General features: G+C 33.6%; 1 protein-coding gene across 1 annotated transcript; it reads left to right on the top strand.

Moving 5' to 3' along the window:
• Positions 1 to 178: 178 nt before the first annotated feature.
• Positions 179 to 2,276, top strand: LOC107405516 (glutathione S-transferase U9-like). The gene is made up of 2 exons (XM_016012584.4): positions 179 to 562; positions 1,574 to 2,276. The coding sequence occupies exons 1-2, from the start codon at positions 239 to 241 to the stop codon at positions 1,946 to 1,948; spliced, it is 699 nt and encodes a 232-aa protein (XP_015868070.3). The 5' UTR covers positions 179 to 238; the 3' UTR covers positions 1,949 to 2,276.
• Positions 2,277 to 23,967: the final 21,691 nt, after the last annotated feature.

The following is a 23,967-nucleotide window of genomic DNA, read 5'->3' as shown; positions in this document are numbered from 1 at the left end:
AAAATGTTGATTAACTTGAAAAAAGACTAATATTATCATAAGTATATATTTATATATAAAATAAGCCTATAATAAGGCTGCGAATGGTCCTTATTAACGGTGAGAAGATGAATCTTAGACAATTTTAACCAAGATTTCTGATAATAGAAAGTCTATATATATAGAAGTAATAAAACTCAATATCCAAACAGAGCACAATCAGAGAGAGAGAGAGAGAGAGAGAGAGAGAGAGAGAGAGATGGCAGAAGAAAATAAAGTGAGACTTCATGGAGCTTGGTCAAGTCCTTACAATCAGAGGGTAAAACTTGCCCTGAAACTGAAAGGTATAGCCTATGAATATGTGGAAGAAGATCTGAGAAACAAGAGCCCTTTGCTTCTCAAATACAATCCTGTTTACAAGAAGATTCCTGTACTTGTCCACAATGGAAAACCCGTCTGTGAATCTCTTGTCATCCTTGAATATATTGATGAAACCTGGAGGGATTTTGGTCCTAAACTCTTGCCCCAAGATCCTTTTAAGAGAGCCCAAGTTCGCTTCTGGGTCAGTTTTATTCAGCAACAGGTAAGATTCATTCACATATATTATCTGTACGATCTGATATCTACCGATAATTATCCTTTCCAAACGGTGGACGATTTCTCCATTGTAGCACTATTTCTGTATATATATATATATATATATATATTTCTCTTACTTCCATATATATATATATTTATATATATATATATATTTCACATCTGTATTTTGAAATTTGGAAATTAAACTATGCATATAAATATTTTATAATTATATGCACATAACAATTTATGCATGTTTTAGTTCTACAAGCAATAATCATATTTTGAAGTTTAATAAATCATATAAATATAATTTTTTTTGGATTGCAAAATAAATATAATTTGTTTATTCATGGAGGCATATATGTATGTTAGTAATGTTATATATACCAAAATGTTTATTAAATTTACCGATATATTTGTATAATCTAAAAATAGATAAATAATAGATAAATGAACTAAAAAATAAATTATTTAAATGTTGCTGCATCATCTATTATATCATTTAATATTTTAATAATTATAATATTATTATTATTGTATATATATATATATATATATATAAAGAGAGAGAGGGTTGAATCAATCAACTTATTCTCTATCGCTTCTTTTATTTATTTATTTTTGCCCATACAATATGATATACACACACATTTATATATATATATATATATATATAAAAAGAGAGAGAGGGTTGATTCACTTATTCTCTATCGCTTCTTTTATTTATTTATTTTTGCCCATACAATATGATATACACACACACATATATATATATATATATATATATATGTATTATCACGTTGGGACCTAATTGACACATTTTAAATGTTTAATTTTGTGATCCATCTATTTTATTAACGTTTTAGATTAATTACAACAAGTTTTAATAGAAATAGTTTAATAACAAAGCCATTGTTTTTTGTTTTTTGTTTTGTTTTTTTTTTTTTTTAAAAAAAAAAACCTCCTAAAAGTTTGAATTTACCTTAATATGATTTATTGCTATATGATGCAGTTGTTTGAGGCCATGTTTTCAGTCCTCAAAACAGATGGTGAAGCCCAACATAAAGCCATTAAGGAAGTGAATGAGAAGTTAAATATACTAGAAGAGGGCATGAAGAATTTTTTCCAAGCTTCTACTCATCCTGTTGATGGTCAAAATTTGGGACTTTTAGATATTGTGATATGTAGTATATTGGGAAATTATAAGGCTCAGGAACAAGTCCTTGGCATAAAGATTATAGACTTAGAGAAGACTCCATTGATATTTTCTTGGCTAACAACTTTGGTTGAACTACCTGTGGTGAAAGAGACACTCCCCCCTCATGAAAAAATTGTGCTATTTCTCAAATATGTGAGACAGAATGCGCTTAAAGCTTCCAAAGCTTAAGTACCTTCGGAGTATTTCTAGTAGTTTGTGTTCCTTATTAATTTTATGACTCTTTTTATCAGTTAAATGAATAAGCAGCAGTCAGCCTCTTGAATTTGCTGATTAGGTTTCCGATTAGATTATTGCAATAAGGCCTATTGCCAACTCTTTATGTACTGATTGTAGCTATTCTACAAAGAAAACTAATGAGTGGCTAGATAACCTTGTGCCTTTTATATAGCTACACAGAATTGATCTTTTGAAAGTTATATTTCAATTCATCTTGGAATTAAGACATGTTGATATAGATATTAAAAATAATATTTATATGCTTAATTTAATTGATTACTATATTGATTCAATTTTCCATATTAGATTTTTAATTTTTAAAAAGTAAAATATATAAATAAATAACGATTAACATAATTTTTTTTATGAAAATATTTAGCTTTTATACCATACGCATTTTCATTTTGTTAGTGTTTAAAATATATGCGATGTCAATTTTGTTTCAAACATACAACATCCTTGAATATTTATGACAAACTTTATTACTTTTTACCATCTATGCCCTCTCAATTATTAGGCTTTTTCAAGTTGATGCCTTATTTATTTTTTTCTTTTAATATTTTGGTTCTTAAATTTCAATTACATTTGGTATTTGAACTACTTTTAGTTTAATTTTTAATAGGTTTAAAGCATATGTATAAAACCTTAACATATTGCATCAGGAGCATTGCATGACTATTTAACCCAAAAAAAAAAAAGAAAAAAAAAAGTGCATTGCATGATTCAAAATTGTTAAAAGTGGATGAAAAATAGTTTAACACCAAAAATTGAAATTTAAGAATTAAAATGCTAAAGAAAAAATTGAGGATGAAATGCAACTATGGGATTAACAGAGCTAATGTTAACTCTTTTAACAAATTAAATTTTGTTGTGTGAACAATCCTTTGACAAAAACTACTAATTTCATAGATATAATAATCCTATTTTTTTTATAAAAAATAATAATAATAATCCTATTTTGAATCTCCAGTCCAAATTCATTTTCTTACGAGAAAGTGCTTGGCTATGAAAGAATTTTTACGACGAAGAGAAAGAGTTCAATTTTGCAACTCACATATGAGTATCACTTGGCAGGAAAATTCCCTATCTTATTTTGCAAAAAAGAAAAAAGTTTTATCAACGACGACAGTTATGGTTTTTGGCAATGGAATTTTTAGGACTTATTTAGCCAGCTGTTTTTAGAATAGCTTTTTAATTTCGAAAATTGAAAATTGTTTTTAAAAACACTCATAAAGCATTTTGCTACTTACGTTTTAACAAAATTTTGTTGTTGTTTTTTTTATTTTTTATTTTTGAAACAATTTTAACACAATAAAAAATCATATAGATCACAAACTTGATGTCATCCAACAAAATTGAGGCCTAGAATAACCCGAACAGGGTTGAGGCCTGGAATTGTCCAAGTGGGACCGGGTCTAAAAACATCCAAATGGGCCCGATATTTAGGGACTGTTTAAATTAACTAGGGGCCTGGGAGCACCCGAATTGGCCCAACACATGGTGTTGTTAAACTTTTATTGTGAAGAGAATGGTGTAAAAGACAATTGAAATACGTCTAGTTTAAAAAGTTTTTGAAATGCTTGATGGTTTTTGCTAGCTCTTAGTGTTCTCATTACTGAGTTTTCATTTTCAAGCACCATTTCATACTTAATGAAGTTCTGCATCTATATGTGTATCATATTTTTCAAGAACTACAAGAAAATGTTTTCAAAATTTGGGAAGAATTTGAATATGTTGTGGAGGAGCTATCAAAAAAGTTGAATTGAAAGTGCATTCCTTTAAATTAATATTGGTTTTACATGTGCAGATGGATAGGAATTGGAGACTTCCTCAAAATCGGTTGTGTAAAGAATATAAAGATGGTATTAAGTCATTTATTAAAGTTGCACGAAATCATGTTAATCGTGATGGTAAAACATGCTGTCCATGTCGATATTGTCCTAATGTAAATTGAAATTCCATTGATGCTGTTGAAGCTCATCTATATAGGTTTTTGAATGTCAAGATTATCTTAAAATTGGATTTTCCATGGAGATGAACCTCGCCCTTTCGCTAAGTCTAGAAGGATAATTTGGACCACCCAACAAATATTGCAACTACTGAGAATACAGCCCAGCATGGTGGCGGAGTTGCCCCTGAACCTATATATTGTGGGAAATGTAGATATTACAACTCTCCAGAACTGCTCTGGTAATTTTATTAAACAATTTTTATTGATTTTAATGACATCAAATTATTAATTTATCAGTCTCCTAGTGCTCGTTTGAAACTTGGGATTGGTATAGCTTGGACTAGACTATTTTATATGTTTTACATTTTACAGACTTGATCCCACCCTCAATGATTAGAAAAACTCGTGGCCCTTCACGGAGAAGGAGCACGGATTATATTGTTGAGGTTACGGGAAAGATAATGCTGGTATTTGTTGAGAGCATGGGGTGGTTTTGGAGGAGAGGAGAGATGGAGGAGGTTTACAAGTCAGTGTGGCATTTTGGTTAGAAAATATGCTTCGTTACGTGTTGAAAAGTGAAGTAATGTCCCTGGAAAGGCTATGTCACATATAATTCGATTGTTTGCAGATTTTTTTTTTGCTTGTGTTTTATATTTGTCAATTTTTCAAATTAATTTGTATTTGTTACAAATGATGAATTTGTTTAATTTTTCAGAAGAAGTTTGTGTTTGATATGTGGTCAATAAACATCAATCGATATGTGTATAGTGTTATGGGTACACTACAAGAAAATGATCATTTCCCGATGAAACTTTTACCGACGACACATAATATTGTCGCCAAAGAGATATTTACCGACGAAAATACATTTTCTCAGTAACACTGAGACTTTTGGTGACAAAACATAAAAGTCGTGGGCAAATGATATCTTTTTAACGATGAAAACACAATTTCACTGCTATTGTAATAGCTTTTACTAACGAGTTTTGATGTTGTCGGGAAAAAGTGGTAATCACCAATGAAATGTTAACTTCGTCGGCAAAAGTAGCATCTTTTACCAACGATTTGAAATTATCTGGGCAAAACGTTTACATTTACCTACAAATGGCATACTATTGTCGGTAAAAGGTAATATCCCAATATATAAAATTTTGTATTATTATTACTTAGGTAATTTATGTATTTTATTTGTTTGTAATTAATATATACTATGTTTGAAAATGTTGGCAAAAGGTGTTGGAATTTTTATTTCCCAAAAAATGTATTGTTTGAAAAAATCCCAAATATTTAATTTGGCCATCGTCTATTTTTATGGCATATGTGTACACTTTTTTATTAATGTTTGTAACACTTTTATGACATATGCTTATTAGTTAGTATCATAATAATATATAAGTTATATTATTAGTATTATTATCGTTAGTATTAATAAGAGTAGTATTATTTTGGCCCGTAAGCTATAAAATTAAATTGAATCAACCTATTTACAAGTTACTTTTTATCTTAGCTTACCCTTAATTTTGCAGGTAAGTTATATTGATGTTAATGCTACTGGTGGAGAGCAGCTATATTTGTTTCATCATATATTTATATCATTTTTTAAAACATAGTAAACATTTGTTGATGAAATTTATATTTATTTACTTGGTAAAGGTATTGCTTTTTTATTTTTGTATTTAGGTAAAATTGACATATTGTTTACAAAATAAAAAACTGATATGTATTGTTGATTGTGTGGAAAATGATTTTTTTACTAATGTTATATAGCACATAAATTCAGAAAAAAAATAATAAAAGGGCTGTGTTTGCCGATGAAATATGGTTGTTCTCGGAAAAATATTTCATTGGTGACGAACTGCATTCCTCGGTAAATATCCTATACCAACAAAAGGGTTTATTCCTCGGTAAATAGTGGAAGTTTTGGGCACAATTTTAACAAAATTGTCTGCGATAGTTTAGGAACCCCCAATCCCGCCACACGATCCCGCCAGTCTTCAAATGGGAAAATAAATGAAAATACAATAGTTTCTCCTTTCTTTTCATTTTGCTCCTCCATTTGATCTCTTTATTATTCCTTTGCAATAGATTGGGGTTTTTGACTTTCTCAGTGGCCAAATATTTCTAGGTTTGCATCTACTTCAACAGTAAGTCAAAACAACAGCTCTTTGCATCTCCAAAGGTTGAAGCAAATCATATCTCTCTTTGAATTTCGTCTTAACATTTTTCTTCGAATTTATCTTTTATTTTCTTTCCTTCTTCTGCAGGTAGCCAATCTTCTGGACGTTTGTGCCGTTTTGGTTGCCGATCTAGTTTTTGCCGTTTTGGAGGTTGGTTTAATGTTGTGCGTTTTTTCTTTTTTGGGCCCTTTTGTTATTCTCTCTCTGTCTGTCTTTGAATTGGTGCCGTTCTATTTTTTTCCTTGTTTTTTGCCATGCTGTCTTGGCCATTGTGGTTGGAAAGAAATGTTGCATTGTTTTGTCAAAATGTGAGGATTTGGGAAACTTGGTATTGCTTTGATATGGTCTTCATATTTTCTGTCTTCTCTATGAGTTGTCGTGGTGTTGATGTTGTTACATTTCGTGACCATGAATTGTTCATTGAAATTACTGTGTGAATGTTAGTCTTAAGAGTTTGGATTGGATTAGATGGAGAGCGATAGTATTAGACTTACTAAAACAAATGAAAGGACGAATAATACCCATATGATAAAAACACACTGACTGTGATAAGAAAGTTTAGCTTGTTTATCCTCCTAATTAATCAGGATAGGCTTTATTGCTATAGATGATGGCTAATAAATCCCATCGACATCCACATACATATGTTTGATAATTTAGATTTTGCTTACAAATACAAACAGAAAAGAAAATGACTGAATAAAATTAAATAATATAATAAAAATATTGACAGAAAAATTACAAGGTAGAAAGGGCAAAAATAAGTGTTTGGTTCCTATGTAGGTTTTATATTGAAACATGTAATTGGGAGGTAGAAAGGGCAAGAAAGAGATTTTAGATTGAATTGTGTATTGTGTTATATTTTAACATAACATAGATAAATCAAAGGTAGTAGTCAATAAGAAGTGTTATAAACTTAATGAAATTTGTTTTAGTAAATCTTAAGTTTACTAAATCATAAGAAAGTTGCTAGTGAGCCATAGGATGTTGATAATGGTGAGCATACCTATATGTATATGTATGAAGTAGCTAGATGTGATTATGTCCATGTCCAAATGGGATGGATTGTTTATTATCTGTTGATGTATGAAATAGATGGATAAAAGTTGGATTGGTCATCTGAATCGACTTTCTAGAGAATATGTTAATAGGGTAGCATCTTTTATTGAAGTTGTTAAACAACATTTGGATGATGAGGGGAAGACACGTTGCCCGTGCCATAATTGTCTTCATGCCTATTGGAAATCTATTGAGGTTGTACATAAACATATTCATAGGTATGGGTTCTATAAATTATATGTAAATTGGGTGTTCCATGGAGAAGAACATGTGGCATCCATGAGCAATTTGAGTGTTGGAGAGAAACAAACAGGAGATATGGATGAATATTATGATGATGATATGTTGGACATTTTGAATGATGTGTATCAATCTTGTGAAGTGGATGATATGGAAAATGTCGAGCCAAATACTTCCAATGAGGAAATCAGAATTGATAACAATGGATTTGACAATCTAATTGTTGAGGCTAGAAGAAAACTAGATCCAGATTGTAAGCTCTCATCATCAACTTTTGTTGTTAAGTTAATGCATCTCAAGGTTCTAAACCATTGGAGTAATAAATCACTTGACATGTTGCTTCAATTATTAGGTGATGCCTTTCCAGAAGATGCAAATATCCCCAAAGATACATATTCCATGAAGAAGATGTTACGTGCACTTGCATTAGGGCATGAGAAGATTCATGCATGTTGAAATGATTGTGTTTGGTTTTGGAAACAGAATGCTGATTTAGGAAGATGTCCAGTATGTGATGAGAGTTGTTATAAAGTTAAAAACATTCCACACAAAGTACTTAGATATTTTCCACTAAAGTTGAGATTGCAAAGATTATATATGTCGAGACATACGTTAAGGGATATGCGGTGGCATAGTGAGAAGCGAGTTGATAATTGTGTGCTTTGACATCCAGCTGATGGTGAATGTAACACCCCGTCCCAAATCGCACCGGAATCCGTGCATGTTGACCGAGGTTGACCGTTGATCGAGCGGGTCAAAACTTGACTTTTTGTTCTAGTTGGAATTCTAGGTTAATTGAGGTACCGTTACGAAGTATTCATTGGGACGAGTTCGTAGACTAGTAGCGCGTTGAAAACGGAGCTACGGTTTGAAAGTTATGACCAAAACAAGTTGAGGTCCAAATTGTCCAAGGGGTGCCGGAGTTGACTTTTTATTTATGGGGAAATGAGCTTTGACTCATGCATAGTTGTGAAGTGCTCGTCGATACGAGTTCACAGACTAGCGGCACGCTTAAAACGGACATCTGGTTAAAAAGTTATGGACGCGTGAAGTTTGCCGGATACCGTAATATTTTAATGTTTTTGAGTCGATGAACAGTGAAATGCTACGTGTCGTCACCTGATTGGTCCACGTGGATGAACAGTGTCACACGGTGGCTTTTATTTGACAAAAATCTCGGGGAAGAGAGAGAAAGAGAGAGAGAATCCGACCGGCCACCGGAGTTTTTCAAATTTTCCGGCCGATCCACCTTACACGCGCCGGCCAGCAAGAAGCCCCTCCCCATTTCCGGCAAAACCCCAAAGTTTCACGGCCATTGGCCGCCGGACGCCCCCGGATCGCGGTGGCGAAGATCGGCGGCGATTTTTCCCTCCACCGTCGTTTGACCCATTTTCGGCCATTTTTCGGCCACACGCGCCAGCCAGCCCTCACCACCTCCTCAAGTCCGGCCTACCCACCAAATTTCACGGCCACCGGACCACCGACGCGCGGGGATCGGAGCTTTTTCCGGCGAGGGGTCGGAATTCTTCAAACCGCAATTTCTCCGCCGTCCGGCCTCCGTTTACCTCACCGCCAGTCCCGTTAGATTCCTCTCCCCTCGATCTACAAATCTGCAAAAAATCTCAGCCAACGGCCACCGTACGCGCCGCCACTGGCGACGGTTGTCGGTGACCGCGGCGGCTCGCCGGAAGTTATTGTTCCGGCGAGTACCCAGTCTCACCGCCGGTCCCTGTCCACTGTGTTCGACCTCCTAAACCCGAATCCGGCATCCGTTTCCGCCAATTCGCAACGGTTTGGGAGAATTGCGGAGTCGAACCCCGAAAAGCTTTCCAGCGAGATTCCGACCACCTCGGGTTCGATCACCGGAAAGTAAGACCGAATCTGTGATCCTCATCACTCGAGTTTCGATTCGGTATATAACTCGCAACCTTTAGATATCGTTTGGTGTTCGCTCCCAGGGTACCCATTTGGGAAATTATCCGAATAAAATATTAATATATTTGGTTGGTACACTGTGGTTGTTTTAGGTGCGCGTACGAGTAGTGGAGTTGATCCTGCGGAGGATCTTAGCTGATTTACGCGCTTAAGGTGAGTGACCCACCTTCAAAAAAATATTTTGGGAATTTAATTATGTTTAATTGGTATTTAAATTATGCTCATGTGGTACAATTTGGTTATGGTTTTATTGTGGTTTAATTTATTTATTATTCATGAGCAAATTATATTTCGGTAATATTCGTACGTGGTTTTAAGTATTATTTTCGGGTATAATTGGGTTAAATATTTTATGAAATATTTGTTTAAATTTTATAAATTATGCCCGCGGTATTTTTATTGTTGAACCTCGTACTTCGAGAAAATTGTGGTTTATTGGTTATCGATGTTTCCGTACCGTTGTTAAATAAAAATATGTGGGATGGTATTTTGTGAAAATTTGGTATATTTCCCACGGTAAATTTTGGAAAACGGTACAGTTGGTTTAATAATTATTTTAGACGCATTCATACAGTATTGGTGTTCTGGTATATGTATATGTGGTTCAGCGCGCAAGTATTGTTATTTCACCCGTGAGTTGTCATTGGACCGTGGGCAGGCAAGTTGTTATTGGCCTCAGCCACCCCCCTCCTTGGCCTGGATGATGGTTTCAGCAGCGGTACTGTCGGGACGCCGAAGTGCCGTTTGCAAGTTTCTCTCTTTAACTTCCCGCCAGTCGGTGCTCAGGACGCTGGGTATCGGAGGGCATCACCGGTATATGGTGTGGTGCGTCAAGTGTATTTGTCAAGTGTAATTGTTAAGTGTAGTTTTCAAATAAAGTTTAAAACCCCAAAGGTGTTCAAAAATTATTTATTATAATTTATTACATTTTAATTATATTGGGGTATGTATTTATTTATTTATTGTTTATCAAATGGGTTAATCCCTTGGTTTTCGGGAAGTATGCACATCGGGTTTTATGAAATTGTTTTAAAAAGGGAACATTTCAAACGGAGTGATCGGTGAGAGTTTTGAGGGAAATTATTATTTCCAATAGTTATTGTTATTTATTTATTAATTGTTGGTATTTATTCAATTCCCTTAATTGTTATTATTATTATTATTATTATTATCATTAAAAGTGTTCAGTAGTTAGGGTCACTCATTGAGATGATTAGCATCTCACGTTTTTAAGTTCCGTTCCCTTAGGTGCAAATGGTGGTAGACGTTCTTCCGGAGCGAACCAATTTTCCGCTGCTATCGTGTTCGAGAAGTACCTTTGTACTCATTCATTTCAGTGTATTATTATTTCTTTTATCTTGTTGTATTTCTGTTGATTAGCACTTCATAAAGCTCTGTATGCTATTGGGACACTTATGTTTTATTTATGCACTGGACTGTTGCTATTGTTATGAAGTGCTGTAAATTGTGGAATCAAATTGTAGTTTGCGGGAGGAATAAGGGGATGAGTATAGAAGTGTGTTTTTAGTGCAGGTGATTGTGGTAAGTCTATCCCTTCGGGGAGGTTCTGCCGGATTTTCCATATGAGGGTCCGGTAGGGTTTCCTTGGGATCAGGGCTTGTCTAGGGTTCCGGGGAGGAATTCTGGACGGGTCCTGACAGTGAAGCTTGGAAAGAATTTAACAAAATGTATCTGTCATTTTCGAATGATGCACGCAATGTATATCTTGGTCTTGCATCCGATGGGTTTAATCCCTTTGGAAATATGAGTAGTTCATATAGCATGTGGCCGGTTATTCTTACACCATATAATCTACCACCATGGAAATGTATGAAACAACCATATTTGTTCATGTCTTTATTGATACCCGGCCCAAAATCTCCTGGTAGAGAAATTGATGTGTATTTACGATCTTTGGTTGAAGAACTTAAAGAGTTGTGGAATGGGGTGGCAACATATGACTACTTAATTGGTAAAATCTTTCAAATGCATGCTGTAGTGTTATGGACTATTAATGATTTTCCAGTATATGGTCTTCTATCAGATTGGAGCACAAAAGGTTATATGGCTTGTCCTGTGTGCAACAAGGAAACATTATTGTTAAAGTTGAGAAGTAAAATATGTTACATTGGTCATTGTCGGTATTTACCTTCTGACCATCGCTGGAGATGAAGTCGTCTACATGATGGTCAATATGACACTCGATCTGCACCAAAGGAATTATCTGGTGAGGATATAGTAAGGCAGTTGCAATGTGTAGAAACGATGAAATTGGGAAAGCATCCAAGTCTGAAACGTAAGCATACACCAGCAGAGTTGAATTGGACCAAAAGGAGTATATTTTTTGAGTTAGAATATTGGTTCTCTTTGAAAATAAGACATACTCTAGATGTTATGCACATTGAGAAAAATATATGTGATAATATAGTTGGAACCCTGTTGGACATTGATACCAAGACAAAGAATACTGATAAAGCTCGAAAAGATTTAGAAGACATGAGAATAAGGAAAGACCTGCATTTAGTAAAATGTGGTGACCAAAGGTATGTAAAGCCACATGTGAAATACACAGTAACACGACAAGAGAGAGTAGAATTTTGTCATTTTTTATCCACCATACAATATCCTAATGGATATGCAACAAACATCTCAAAAAGTGTTAATCTTAAAGATGGTAAGGTAACGGGCATCAAAAGTCATGGTTTTCATATGTTACTTCAATGTCTTCTTCCTATTGGCATTTGAAAATTTTTGCCACGGGATATTTGCAATCCTTTGGCTGAGTTATCAAGTTTTTTCCAACAAATATGTGCAAAGACAATTTCCATTAATGATTTGATGAAGTTGAAAGATGGAATTGCATTTATACTGTGCAAATTAGAAAGAATATTCCCATCAGCATTTTTTGACATTATGGTTCACTTAGCTGTCCATTTACCACTTGAAGCACGAGTTGCCGGACTAGTTGGTTTTCGATGGATGTATCCAATAGAAAGGTAAATTGATGCTTTTCAATGACTATTTTATATTTTCAAATAATAGTATTTTGAACTTAAGTGGATTTAGATCATGAATTTTGGTGTAGGGTTTTAGGAACCTACAAAGGCTATGTTAAAAAATAAAGCTAAGCCAGAAGTATTGGAAACTAGAGCAGGATATATACCCGGCATGAGATATGGTCCAAAACCAGCCTCATATTCTCGTAAAAGACAACCATCACCAGGTTCAACTGCTTTGCATGAGCGATTGTCAAGTTTGAAAGACGAATACGACTCATACAGGCAACAAAGTGAAGAATGGATGTCAATTTTAAAAGAAGAATATGACTCATACAGGCAACAAAGTAAAGAACAAATGTCAAAATATGAAGAAGATATGAGCCAAATGAGAGAGTTTATACAACAAATTATGGTCCAGAACTCTTGCTCTGGTGATGGTACATCTTTTCGTTTTCCTCCACCACCTCCACCCACTCCATCAGCTGATTGTTGACAAAGACGAATATTTTTATTTTGTTGCGGTAGCTTTTGGATTTTTATTCACATGTATGTTCATAATATTAATGAATTATCTCTTTTGTTCACTTACATTTGTACATTATGAATATTTGTATAATATTTGTGTTGATAAAACTTTCAGGTTTAAATTTGCAAAAATTTACCATATTTTGTAAAAATTAAAAAAAAAATTGGAAATGCTTTTGCTGACAAAAATCACATTTCGTCAGGAAATATGATTACTGACCACACATTTCCTTGGTAAATGATTGAATATTTACCAACAGAAAAAGTTTTGCCGCTAAAACATTTTATTGACAGTAGCATATTTGTCCCAAAATCCATTGCCGATGACCACTTTCCTTGCTAAATAACTATTTTCCGACAACAACACATATTGTTTGCAATGATACATTTGCCGACAAACTATAAATTTGTTCGTAATGGATCCTTCGCTGCCCAATTATAGTGTTGTCGCTAGAGAACTCGTTGCCGACAAACACAAATTCGTCCTTAAAGAATTACTTGCCAACAAAATAAAATTCTTCGCTAAAAGACCATTTGCTGACAATAGCTTGTCATCGCTAATGGATTTAAAATTTTTCATAATTGTTTTTTCAACTGCTTCTTTTTTGTCTGGAAAGCCCTTTACCGACAATTTTGGGGTTGATGGAAATAGTATTTGGTGAGAATATTTGGTAGTCGTCAGTAAAGGGCTTCACCGAGAAACGTAAAAGATTCCTTGGTAAATACAATCCCAGAGGAAGCATATGCGATGACAGTGCCAAAAAATTTAGTTTCCTCAGTAAAACCTTTACCGACAGATATGCCAGTTTTGCCGACAATTTGGTTTTGTCGGTAATTGATAATTTTCTTATAGTGGTAGAGCTTATCATGGCTATCGCAATAAGCTAGCCAAACATTTTCAAAGGTTTTGAACATCTGAACAAGCACGTCAATATCTTCCTAAAGATGTTACACAAGATGACTGGAATTATATATCTCTGTAATCTTTTTGATAGTGAGGTTTTTAAGGTAATCAAATTAATTTTCATTTCCAATTTAATCAGAGAAAAGTTGTTGAATGTTAGAATTCTTACTTTCTTATTTATTGTTTTTGCAGAAATGCTCAGAGATGAATAAAAAGAATTGAGCTAAACTCTGGTACAATCATACAGGAGGATCCAAACCATTTGTTTTCCATGAAATGAACAATTCATTAAAGGTTAACTTTTTTAAAAGTTTATATTAGTCTTTAAACTATGATAATTATTGAGTTTTTTCTAACATTTTTTTATGTGCATGTTGGAACAAAATAAACACGGATCTTATACACCTAATAAATTCCCATATTAACAGATTAATTGTAGAACCACTAGCATCCAAAAGCAACCATTGATAAACTTGATTTGCAATCTGCGAAACAGAAAACATGTAATACCGGTGTCTAAAATGGACACACTGCTCTTTAACGTCTCTCTTGTAGATTTGAGGTGATCTACAAAATCTTAAGGAAAATATGGTGTGTGCATTTTCTTTCTTGCCCTATTAATAAGGCCTCAGCTGATGCGAATTCGCCTGAACTCGCTCAACCGACAATCCGCTGGGGTGCCGACCCGATACGGATGAAGACCGGGTCGATCACTAGGGCTCAAGCTAAGAAGTTTAAGGAAAATCTTGTTGTATTTATCCAGGGAGTAATTCATATTCAAAAGGGCTTGTCCATACCCAAAGATCTAAGACCTATCTTGAGCATACAAGTGGTGGAAGCCGGTGCGGACCCACGTAGCGGTTTTGGTGCAATTATGGAGGCCGTGAAGCATGAAATGGTTCCAATGTTTCATGGATTCAATACATATCTATAAGAGGACATGAAATCAAGTCAAATCAGCTTCAAATTCATCCAAAAAGGGGTTGTATGGACAGTTAGTCAATTTGGCCTGTTTTTGCTGTATTTTGTGCTGGCTTTACTGTATTGTGCTGAGTTGGTTTTTTCTCTTTCCTCCAAGCAAGGGAAACGTGTGGGAGTCCATAATAAGCTTATTTGGCATCCTAAAAAGCATATTGAAGCTGATTTGGAGCTCAAATTGGTCAAAGAATGGTCAAAGTCAACTTAGTCAAAAAAAAGCTAGTGTTTTAGTTTCCTAATTTGATTCTACTTTTTGTTTTAGAAAATTACCATTCCTTTTTGGTTTTTATTTATTTATTTTCTGGAAAAATAAGTTTAGGAAAGTTATTATTTTATTATTTTTATTGTAAATTAATTAATTCCTAATTTAAAATAAAGGAATTAATTAATCCAAATTAGATTAGGAAATGAGTGAGAATTTCGGCCACCATAGGAAACTACTTTGTATGCCCAATTTTTTCTTTGTTTTTAGGGTTTATTTCATGACTTTGTAGCCTATTTAAAGGCTTATTTTTCAATAAAAATTAAGCTTGACTTTTATACAGAAAATTATTTGTGAGATTGAATTCTCTTTGTTCTTTTGAATACTTAAAACACCATTAATGAATGAGTGTTTTAGTTTGACTTATCAATAGGCCTTCCATCATCTATTGTGGCGTTTTCATTATATACCAAGGTTTCTAATCACAGGTTAGTTAGGGGTCAAGGTGACCATTAGAACTTGAACATAATTAGATCCGGGCTAATATAATACGGATTTAGGAGTAGGTCGTCCTAGGTTCGTATTATCAGCCTTTTAAAGATTGAAGTCACGTACAAGTTACAAGACTTACCCATTATTTTAACTCACACAAAAATAATAATTTAATAAATATAATAATGATAAAAATATGAATAAGCCAAATGGACCTTTAAAAAAACTGGTCCTCCAGTTCAATGGGCTAATTGGAGTATTACAGAGAATGTGTACCTAAGGACCCTACTATATCAGTCAGTAAATAAGTCAGTCACATTAATGGTATAAATGAGCCTTATAAGTGAGTTATTGATTATGCCAAGACTACATAATATATATGTATTTAATATTTGCCACTTAGACTGCATAATCATGATCACATATGGATCATCTAAACTCACTTACTATAAAATCTCCTAAACCAATACACCATTTCATCTAAATATATAGCATACCGGTAAGGCACAACAACATACTATATTAGGTAGTAGAGATTTTCTCAGTAAATCTCACGAAATTAGATCCCATTTCAACTGAGCAGTTTGCATACCATAAGTTTAGTTTAGGTAGTAGAGATTTAGCTTATTATGTGCACTCCCTAACACTCGATACCATTTCATTTGAGTAAATTGTGTACTGACAAGATACAATAATATACCTAAACTAGATAGTAGGGACTCCCTATGACACACGTGGATCAATATACACACATATATACAGACCAAAAGGCTCAAATAGGCATGTGAATATAATAAGCAACAATATATGTAATAAATATCTCATAAATAAACAATCAACATGGACATTATTGCCGAATACATAATAAACTCTTACTGACCTACAACATTTTTAACTACTCAACAATCCTATAGGGGATACATGCTCTTCAAATATGCATACCAATAAAGCCTTGGTTAATTGATCTACCACCATGTTGTAAGTTGGCGTATGAACAATAGTAATGAGGCCTTTTTCAACTTTCTCCTTTAGTATAAAATACTTTACATCAATATATCTCGCATCAAAAGTACCATTTAAATTATTAGAGAAACACTACTACAATATTATCACAACACATATTGATAGGCTTCTCAATCGAGTCAACAACTTTCAAATGATGAATAAAATTTTGAAGCCAAACTGCATGACGAGTCGCCTTATAACATTCCACATACTCTGTCTTTATAGTCAATGATGCTATCACAAATTGCTTGGTACTCTGCCAAAACACAGCTCCTCCTATCATGATAAATATATATCCATTGATAGATCTCTTATCATCTACACAGTTTTTATAATCTGCATCACTATAAGTAATTATGTCAAGAAAGCTGGTGCATCAATATTTCAACATATGATCTTTATTACCTTGAAGATACCTAAGACTTTTTTAACTGCTTTGTAATAAATAAGACCAAGATTGCTCATAAATCTACCAAACATACCCACTACAAAAACTATGTCAGACCATGTACAAACTTGGGCATATATCAAACTACCAACTGTAGAATAGCAAAAATTTTCATCCCCATCCTTTCTCAATCATTCTTGAGATATTGGTTTGTAAAAATTCTTTCACCCTTTATGGCCTACACACCTCTAGGAGAACAAATGTACATATTGAATCTTTTAAGGATCCTATTAATATAGGCTCTCTGAGAAAATTGCAATGCATAATTAGTACTATCTCGAATACTTTTGATGCCCAAAACAAAAGAAGCCTCACCAAGATCTTTCATATCAAAATGGTTGTACAACATCTGCTTTATCTCAGTCAATAGGTCAGTGTCATTGGTAGCCAAGAGTACGTCATTAATATATAATATCAAAATTATGAAGCAATTCCCAGAGACCTTTATATATATGCACCTATCGACAACATTCTTCTTAAACTTATTTTTTGTGACAATTTCATCAAACTTGAAATACCATGCCTTGATGCATGCTTAAAACCATAAATAGACTTCTTAAGCTTGCAAACCAAATTATCATTCTTTCATGCTAGAAGCTAACTGGTTGAACCATATACATGTCCTCATACAAATCACCATTCAGAAAAGTAGTTCTGATATTCATCTGATGCAACTCCAAGTCATAATAAGCCACAATTGTTATAATAATTCAAAAATAATCCTTTGTAGATATAGGAGAGAGTGTCTCTATGTAATCAATTCCCTCTTTCTTGCTAAGCCTTTTGGTGACAAACTTTTTCTTATACCACTCCACTTAACCATTGGAGCCTCTCTTTGTCTAAAATACCCATTTGCACCCAATTGGTTTGCTACCCTCTAGTAACTCAACCAAGTCATGGATTTCATTTCATATTTCGTTGAGTCTAACCTAAAATTTGAGTGTGAACTGTTTATGGCCTCCTTATAAGTGGCTGAATCTTACTCATCATTTATGTCAAACTTATGCTCCTGTAGATATGCCTTATAGTCATTAGGAATAACAGATCTTTGAGTCCTTTGTGACTTTTTCAAAGGCATATCAACATCTGTAGTTGGTGGAACATCCTGTTCTTCAATAATGGATTCACTTTGATTGACTATTGATTCATCAATGACTAGATCAACAATTTCCCTATCAAGATCTTCAGTATTGGAAAATGTAAACACCTTCTTCTCTGAATTGAAGCTCCGTTGGACCTTTACTATCATCAAATCCAAAATCATCTTTAAAATAAATAGCCATGTTTGAATCAACATCCTCATAATATGAGATGGACAAAAGAATCTGAAACCCTTAGATTCTATACAATAGACAACAAAATAACCACTGATCCTCTACTCGAAAATGATGCATATTAGACTTTCTTCCTGACCACGACTCAAAATGAGTTTTAAGAGTTGATTTGCTGTGCATTTGATTGAGAATATAAATTGTCGTCCTCAATGTTTCTCCCATAAGTAATCTAGAAAAGTAGAATTTACCAACATGCGTCGCATCATATCCAAGAAGGTGCAATTTTTCCTCTCAACTATGCTATTGTGCTGAAGAGAACTAGGTATTGTATATTGTGCATCAATAATGCACTCATGCAAACAAATTGAGAATGGTCTTGGATTCAGTCCAGTCTCGTCATATTGTCGTAAAATTCACCACCTCTATCAGATTTTACAGCCTTTAGCTTCTTATTCTTTTGAAACTTTATCTTTACTTTAAACTCGTTAAAGGCAACTAAGGAATCCAACTTTTCACGAATAAGCTCAATAGGTTCATAACAAGAGAAGTTATCAATAAAGATAATAAAATACCTATAACCATCCAAAGCAGTTTGTGTAAAAAATCCATATTAAGGTTGTTATAATAAGAGGAAAGTAACATAATGTGCTCTCTCATTCCTTTAACTCCATCATACTTGATATTGTTCAGAAGATCCAAGTAATGATACTTCTCATTCATATCCAATTTAATAACCTTCTTTCCTATTTCCTCAAGAAGCTTCTTTACACTGTCCACCTTTGGAATACTAAGATTCATCCATATAGCTTTCCATCGTCATTAGAAAACACTTATTAGAATGCTTTCAATCCTCATACAATTTCTTAGCCGTAATATTACTCTTGTTGACTAACATCTCTGGTGATTCCATCTCCAAAGCCATATCCAACTTTATAAATGTTAGATTCATAACTAGAGTTTTCTTCCACTTTTGGTCATTTGTCCCATCCAACTTTATCATGGCAATAAGTAACAGAACATTCGGGTTGTTACTATTTGTGAAAATAGCAAACACAACAAAATATTCAAAATATAATATAATGCAATTACTACTTACTAACCCCTCAATATAAAATATAGAACATAAATATCATTAGGGTCTTTGTAGAATTAAATTAAAGATACCATACACGGGGCTAGGAACAGTCAATCAGATCACCACAATCTAATGCATTAAACTGAATCATCAATAGGGTAACTCAAAACTTGCAATTTATGGTATTCAATCAACTTCCACTGCTATTTCGAGCATCTTACAAAGTAATTAAAACTACCTATAGGGTAGCCTAATTACCCGTATAGAGCTTGGTTAACAAATGGGAGAGAATAAATATATTGGCAATTTTATGAAATAGTTAAATACCAAAACATCCTATCCACTATACCAATATTATATTGAGACCTATAAATTAGATAAAATTAGGTCTTACGATTGGTAAGAACCTAAAATTCCGTTTATTATGTCAACACATATTACATTAGTACATATAATGTAGACAAAATGAGTCCCACGACATATGAGTACTTAAAATCGTACACTATTATACAAACTAGGCATAAAGCCTTTTTAAGAAAAGCCAAAGATATTTAATTTTGACGATAGGTATTTTAAACCAAAATTTGGAATGAAATTTTTTTTAAATATAAATCAATAAAAAAAATATAAATAAATAAGGAAATAAAAATAAATAAGAATACTGTGAGATCACACATCGGTTGGAAAGAGGAATGAAGCATGGCTTATAAGCGTGTGGATACCTTTCCCTTGTAGACGCGTTCCCATGAGAGAAAGTAAAACTGTAAGGGGTAGGATTGGGCTCACTACTTAGCTTGCAAAGCAGGCAATACCTCGGTTGGGCACGGGAGGCCAAGGCCAGTGGGACTGGCAGGTGTAGGGGTTGGAATAAGATTCCCCCTAACCACTGAGATGCGTTTTAAACCCGTGAGGGCTGGGTTGTAAGAGGATTCCCCAGGCCTAAAGTGGACAATATCTACATGCGGGTGGTCTGGGCTATCACAGATGGTATCAGAGCCGGACCCGGATAGGTGTGCCAGCGAGGACGCTGGGCACCAAGGGGGGAGGATTATGAGATCCTACATCGGTTGGAAAGGGGAACGAAGCATGGCTTATAAGTGTGTGGATACCTTTCCCTTGTAGACGCGTTCCCATGAGGGAAAGTAAAACCGTGAGGGGTAGGATTGAGCTCACCACCTAGCTTCCAAAGCGGACAATATCTCTGTTAGGCCTGGGAGGCCCGGGCCAGTGGGACTGGTAGGTCTAGGGGTTGGAAGAGGATTTCCCCTAACCACTGAGATGCATTTTAAACCCGTGAGAGCTGGGTTGTAAGAGGATTCCCCAGGCCCAAAGCGGACAATATCTACCTGCGGGTGGTCTGGGCTATCACAATACAATTTATGTTAGCATCATCAAATAAGTTCTGCTGATGCCATCATGTTGACGTCAGCAACACACGTCACATGGGCATTATCATGCTAACGTTAGAAGAATGCCTGTAATGTGCCATTTGATGTTATGCTGACATTAGTAGAACATGTTATGCTGACATCATCACCACAACATGTGGTCTAATGTCATGCTGACGTTGGCATGATGACATCAACAAACCAAATGACATGCTGTTTAATTCTTCTTCCAGATATAGTCAGGTTAGCAAATTAACCCAGTTGCTACAAAATAGGTTTTACGACCCAATTTTCCCTAACTAAACAAGGCTTTTTTGACCACTATTTCCGACTGTTCCAATGGTGATCTAATCGTCCGATGATGGGAAAAGGAAATCCAAGTTCAATTTCAATCAATTTCAACCCAAAATCAAAGCACAATCAACTTGGTTTACCCACGTTTTCATGGGTTTCACAGTTTTTCTTTGTTTTAGATAAAATAATTAAAGGTTTAAAATTATTCCATTCCACACAAAAAATACCATTTAACAATACCTAGGTCATGGTTTTAACAAAATAAAATGTTTCACAAAAATTATAAAAAAAAGATTTATTTCACAAAACAGAAAATATATATACAGATTTATATACACGATCCATAAAGCATATTTCCAATATATATATTTTAGAGAAAGAAAAGATATATATATATATATATATATATGGATCACTTATCAACAAACGATGCATATATATGTATATATACAGTCAACAAAATAAGTAGATCATGAAATTTCAACAGATTATGGAATTTCATTGTGTGTGCAGCTTTGATATCAATTGATGGAGTAAAAAATAAAAAGGGATCTTACAGACATAATAAATTCCAATATTAACATATTAATTGTAGAACCACTAACCTCCTAAAGCAGTCATTGATAAATTTGATATACAATCTGCAAAATAGAAAACACGTAATAGCAGTGCTTAAAATGACACACTACTTTCTAGTCCATCTCTTATAGATCTAGGTGATTTCACAAAACCCTAAGGAAATTATGGCCTGTGTATTTTCTGTCTTACTCTATCAATAAAACCTTAACCTTTTAAAAACTAAAATCGGGTGCAAGTTACATGACTTATCAATTATTTTAACTTATATGAAAATAATAATTTAATAATAAATATAATAAAAATAAAAATACGGATAAGTCAAATGGGCTTCTAAAGATCAGTAAAGCCTCAGTCTCTTAAAAACTAAAAGCAAGTGTAAGTTACATGAGTTATCCATTATTTTAACTTATATCAAAATAATAATTTAATAATAAATATAATCAACATAAAAATGTAGATAAACCAAATGAGCTTTTATAGAGAGTGTGTCCAAGGGCCTAGTACATGAGTTAGTAAATTCCATTAATAGTACAAATGTTATTTATTATGCGAAGTCTACATAATTTATATATATATATATATATATATATATAACAGTGCGCATATAGGATCTTCCTGATGGTGAGGGTTGTTAGACTGTATAGCTGCATCTCTACTTGTGAGTATGATTTAATTTATAAATTCAATTCTCAAATGTGTTTGATTGCTTATTTGTTATTGTTGGCTAATGTTTATGTTTACAGGAGCAAATGCATAGTTGTGAAAGTCTAGTGGCTCCTAAAGGATCGCAGTCACTAACTGAATTAGAGACTGCGCAGGAGGTATTTGAGACGAAATCAATGTCATCATCATAATCATCATTATCATCATCATCTAGCTGTCAGATTGTCAATAAATAAAACTGAATGTCAACAAATCAGGATCTTCGCATGATGAGTTCTACATGAAATCTAAAGTAAAACATTTTATGCAACAAGAACAAGAGATGAATAATAGAATTAAAGCTATGGAATTGAAGGTTGAAAAAATTAAAGCATCCAGATGGTAGCAATATTTATTATCAAAAAATACTGGTTCCAGATCTCGTCCACCACCAACATGTCAGTTGAACAGTTCTAGTTAAGTCATCATCACCTCCTCCACCATAGTGCTTTCTATATCTTAGTTAGTTCTTGGACTTATATTTTCTTTTGTTTCTAAGACTTGTTATATTAGTGGTAATGGATGTTTGAATAACATACATCAAGGCCGGCTAAAACTAATTTTGAAGTCTTCAAGATATGAAGCCCTTTTGATACTATAAACATGTTGAATCTGTGGCCTTGTGACGTACCTTAATTTCTTGAAAAGCAAGCACTACGCGAAAATTGATATCTAGCGACACTTATTTAGCAACGCTACAAAACAAACGCATCTGAAAAAACAAAACCGCAACTCAGAGGTTAATGCATCAATAAAAATTCAATAAATATACGACGCAACCAAAAACTGTCGACCTCAAAAGGTCGCTAAAAACAAAAAAACACGCGACACATCTGTTAAGGGTCATTGAATGTGGGGCTAACCAGAGTTGCCATTAATACTGTGTGTATATTTGATCTAAATTGTATTTTATGTTTAAACGCTACTCATGAAAAATGAATACCAACCACTAATCTATGTTTACATAATAATAAAATTTAACTATACAAGGTTGTTGTTCAATTATATAATTTTTCTTATATAGCTTATTCTTGCAAATCTCTTAAATAGTATTCTTTTATTTCAACTACAAATAACCAGTAAAAATATTAGAGCAACATAACTGAACTGGTTTTTTTTTTTTTTTTGGGAATAGAGCTAACAGGCGATGCACTATTTAGATTGTGCGTTGCCTGTTCACTCTTACATTTTTTTTTTAGTTCTTTTAATCAATTTAATTTTATTTTAACAACAAATAAGCAGTAAAAATATTATAATAATATAACTGAGCTGTTTTTTTATTTATTTTTTATTATATATGTTACAAGCGACGCACTAATTAGATTGTGCATCGCCTGTTCTCTTCCTTGTACTTTCTAATTTTTTTTAGTTTTTTTAAATAATTTAATTTTATTTCAACAACAAATAACCAGTAAAAATATTAAGCTGACAAAAATGAGCTCTTTTTTATTTATTTATTTTATATATATATATATAGTTAACAGGTGACGCACTATATAGATTCTGCATCGCCTGTTCTTTCCTCCATTTTTTTTAGTTCTTTTAATTAATCTAATTTTAATTAACAACAAATAACCCATAAAAATATTAGAGCAACATAACTGAGCTGTTTTTTTTTTTTTTTTTTGTGTGTTATATGTGTAACAGGAGATGCACCAATAAGATTGTGCGTCGCCTGTTCTCTCATCACTTTTTTTTTTTTTTAGATCTTTTAACCAATCTAATTTTATTTCAATAATAAATA

The sequence above is a fragment of the Ziziphus jujuba genome, chromosome 2, assembly GCF_031755915.1.
Source record: "Ziziphus jujuba cultivar Dongzao chromosome 2, ASM3175591v1".
NCBI classification, from domain to species: domain Eukaryota; kingdom Viridiplantae; phylum Streptophyta; class Magnoliopsida; order Rosales; family Rhamnaceae; genus Ziziphus; species Ziziphus jujuba.
This window is presented reverse-complemented; position numbering and strand designations above follow the sequence as displayed.

What these genes read in the sequence shown, in the direction of transcription:
- LOC107405516 (XM_016012584.4), top strand. Translation starts at nt 239, where the DNA reads ATGGCAGAAGAAAATAAAGTGAGACTTCATGGAGCTTGGTCAAGTCCT. An exon ending in TCAGTTTTATTCAGCAACAG is followed by an intron (nt 563 to 1,573) that starts GTAAGATTCATT and finishes TATATGATGCAG; the next exon opens with TTGTTTGAGGCCATGTTTTC.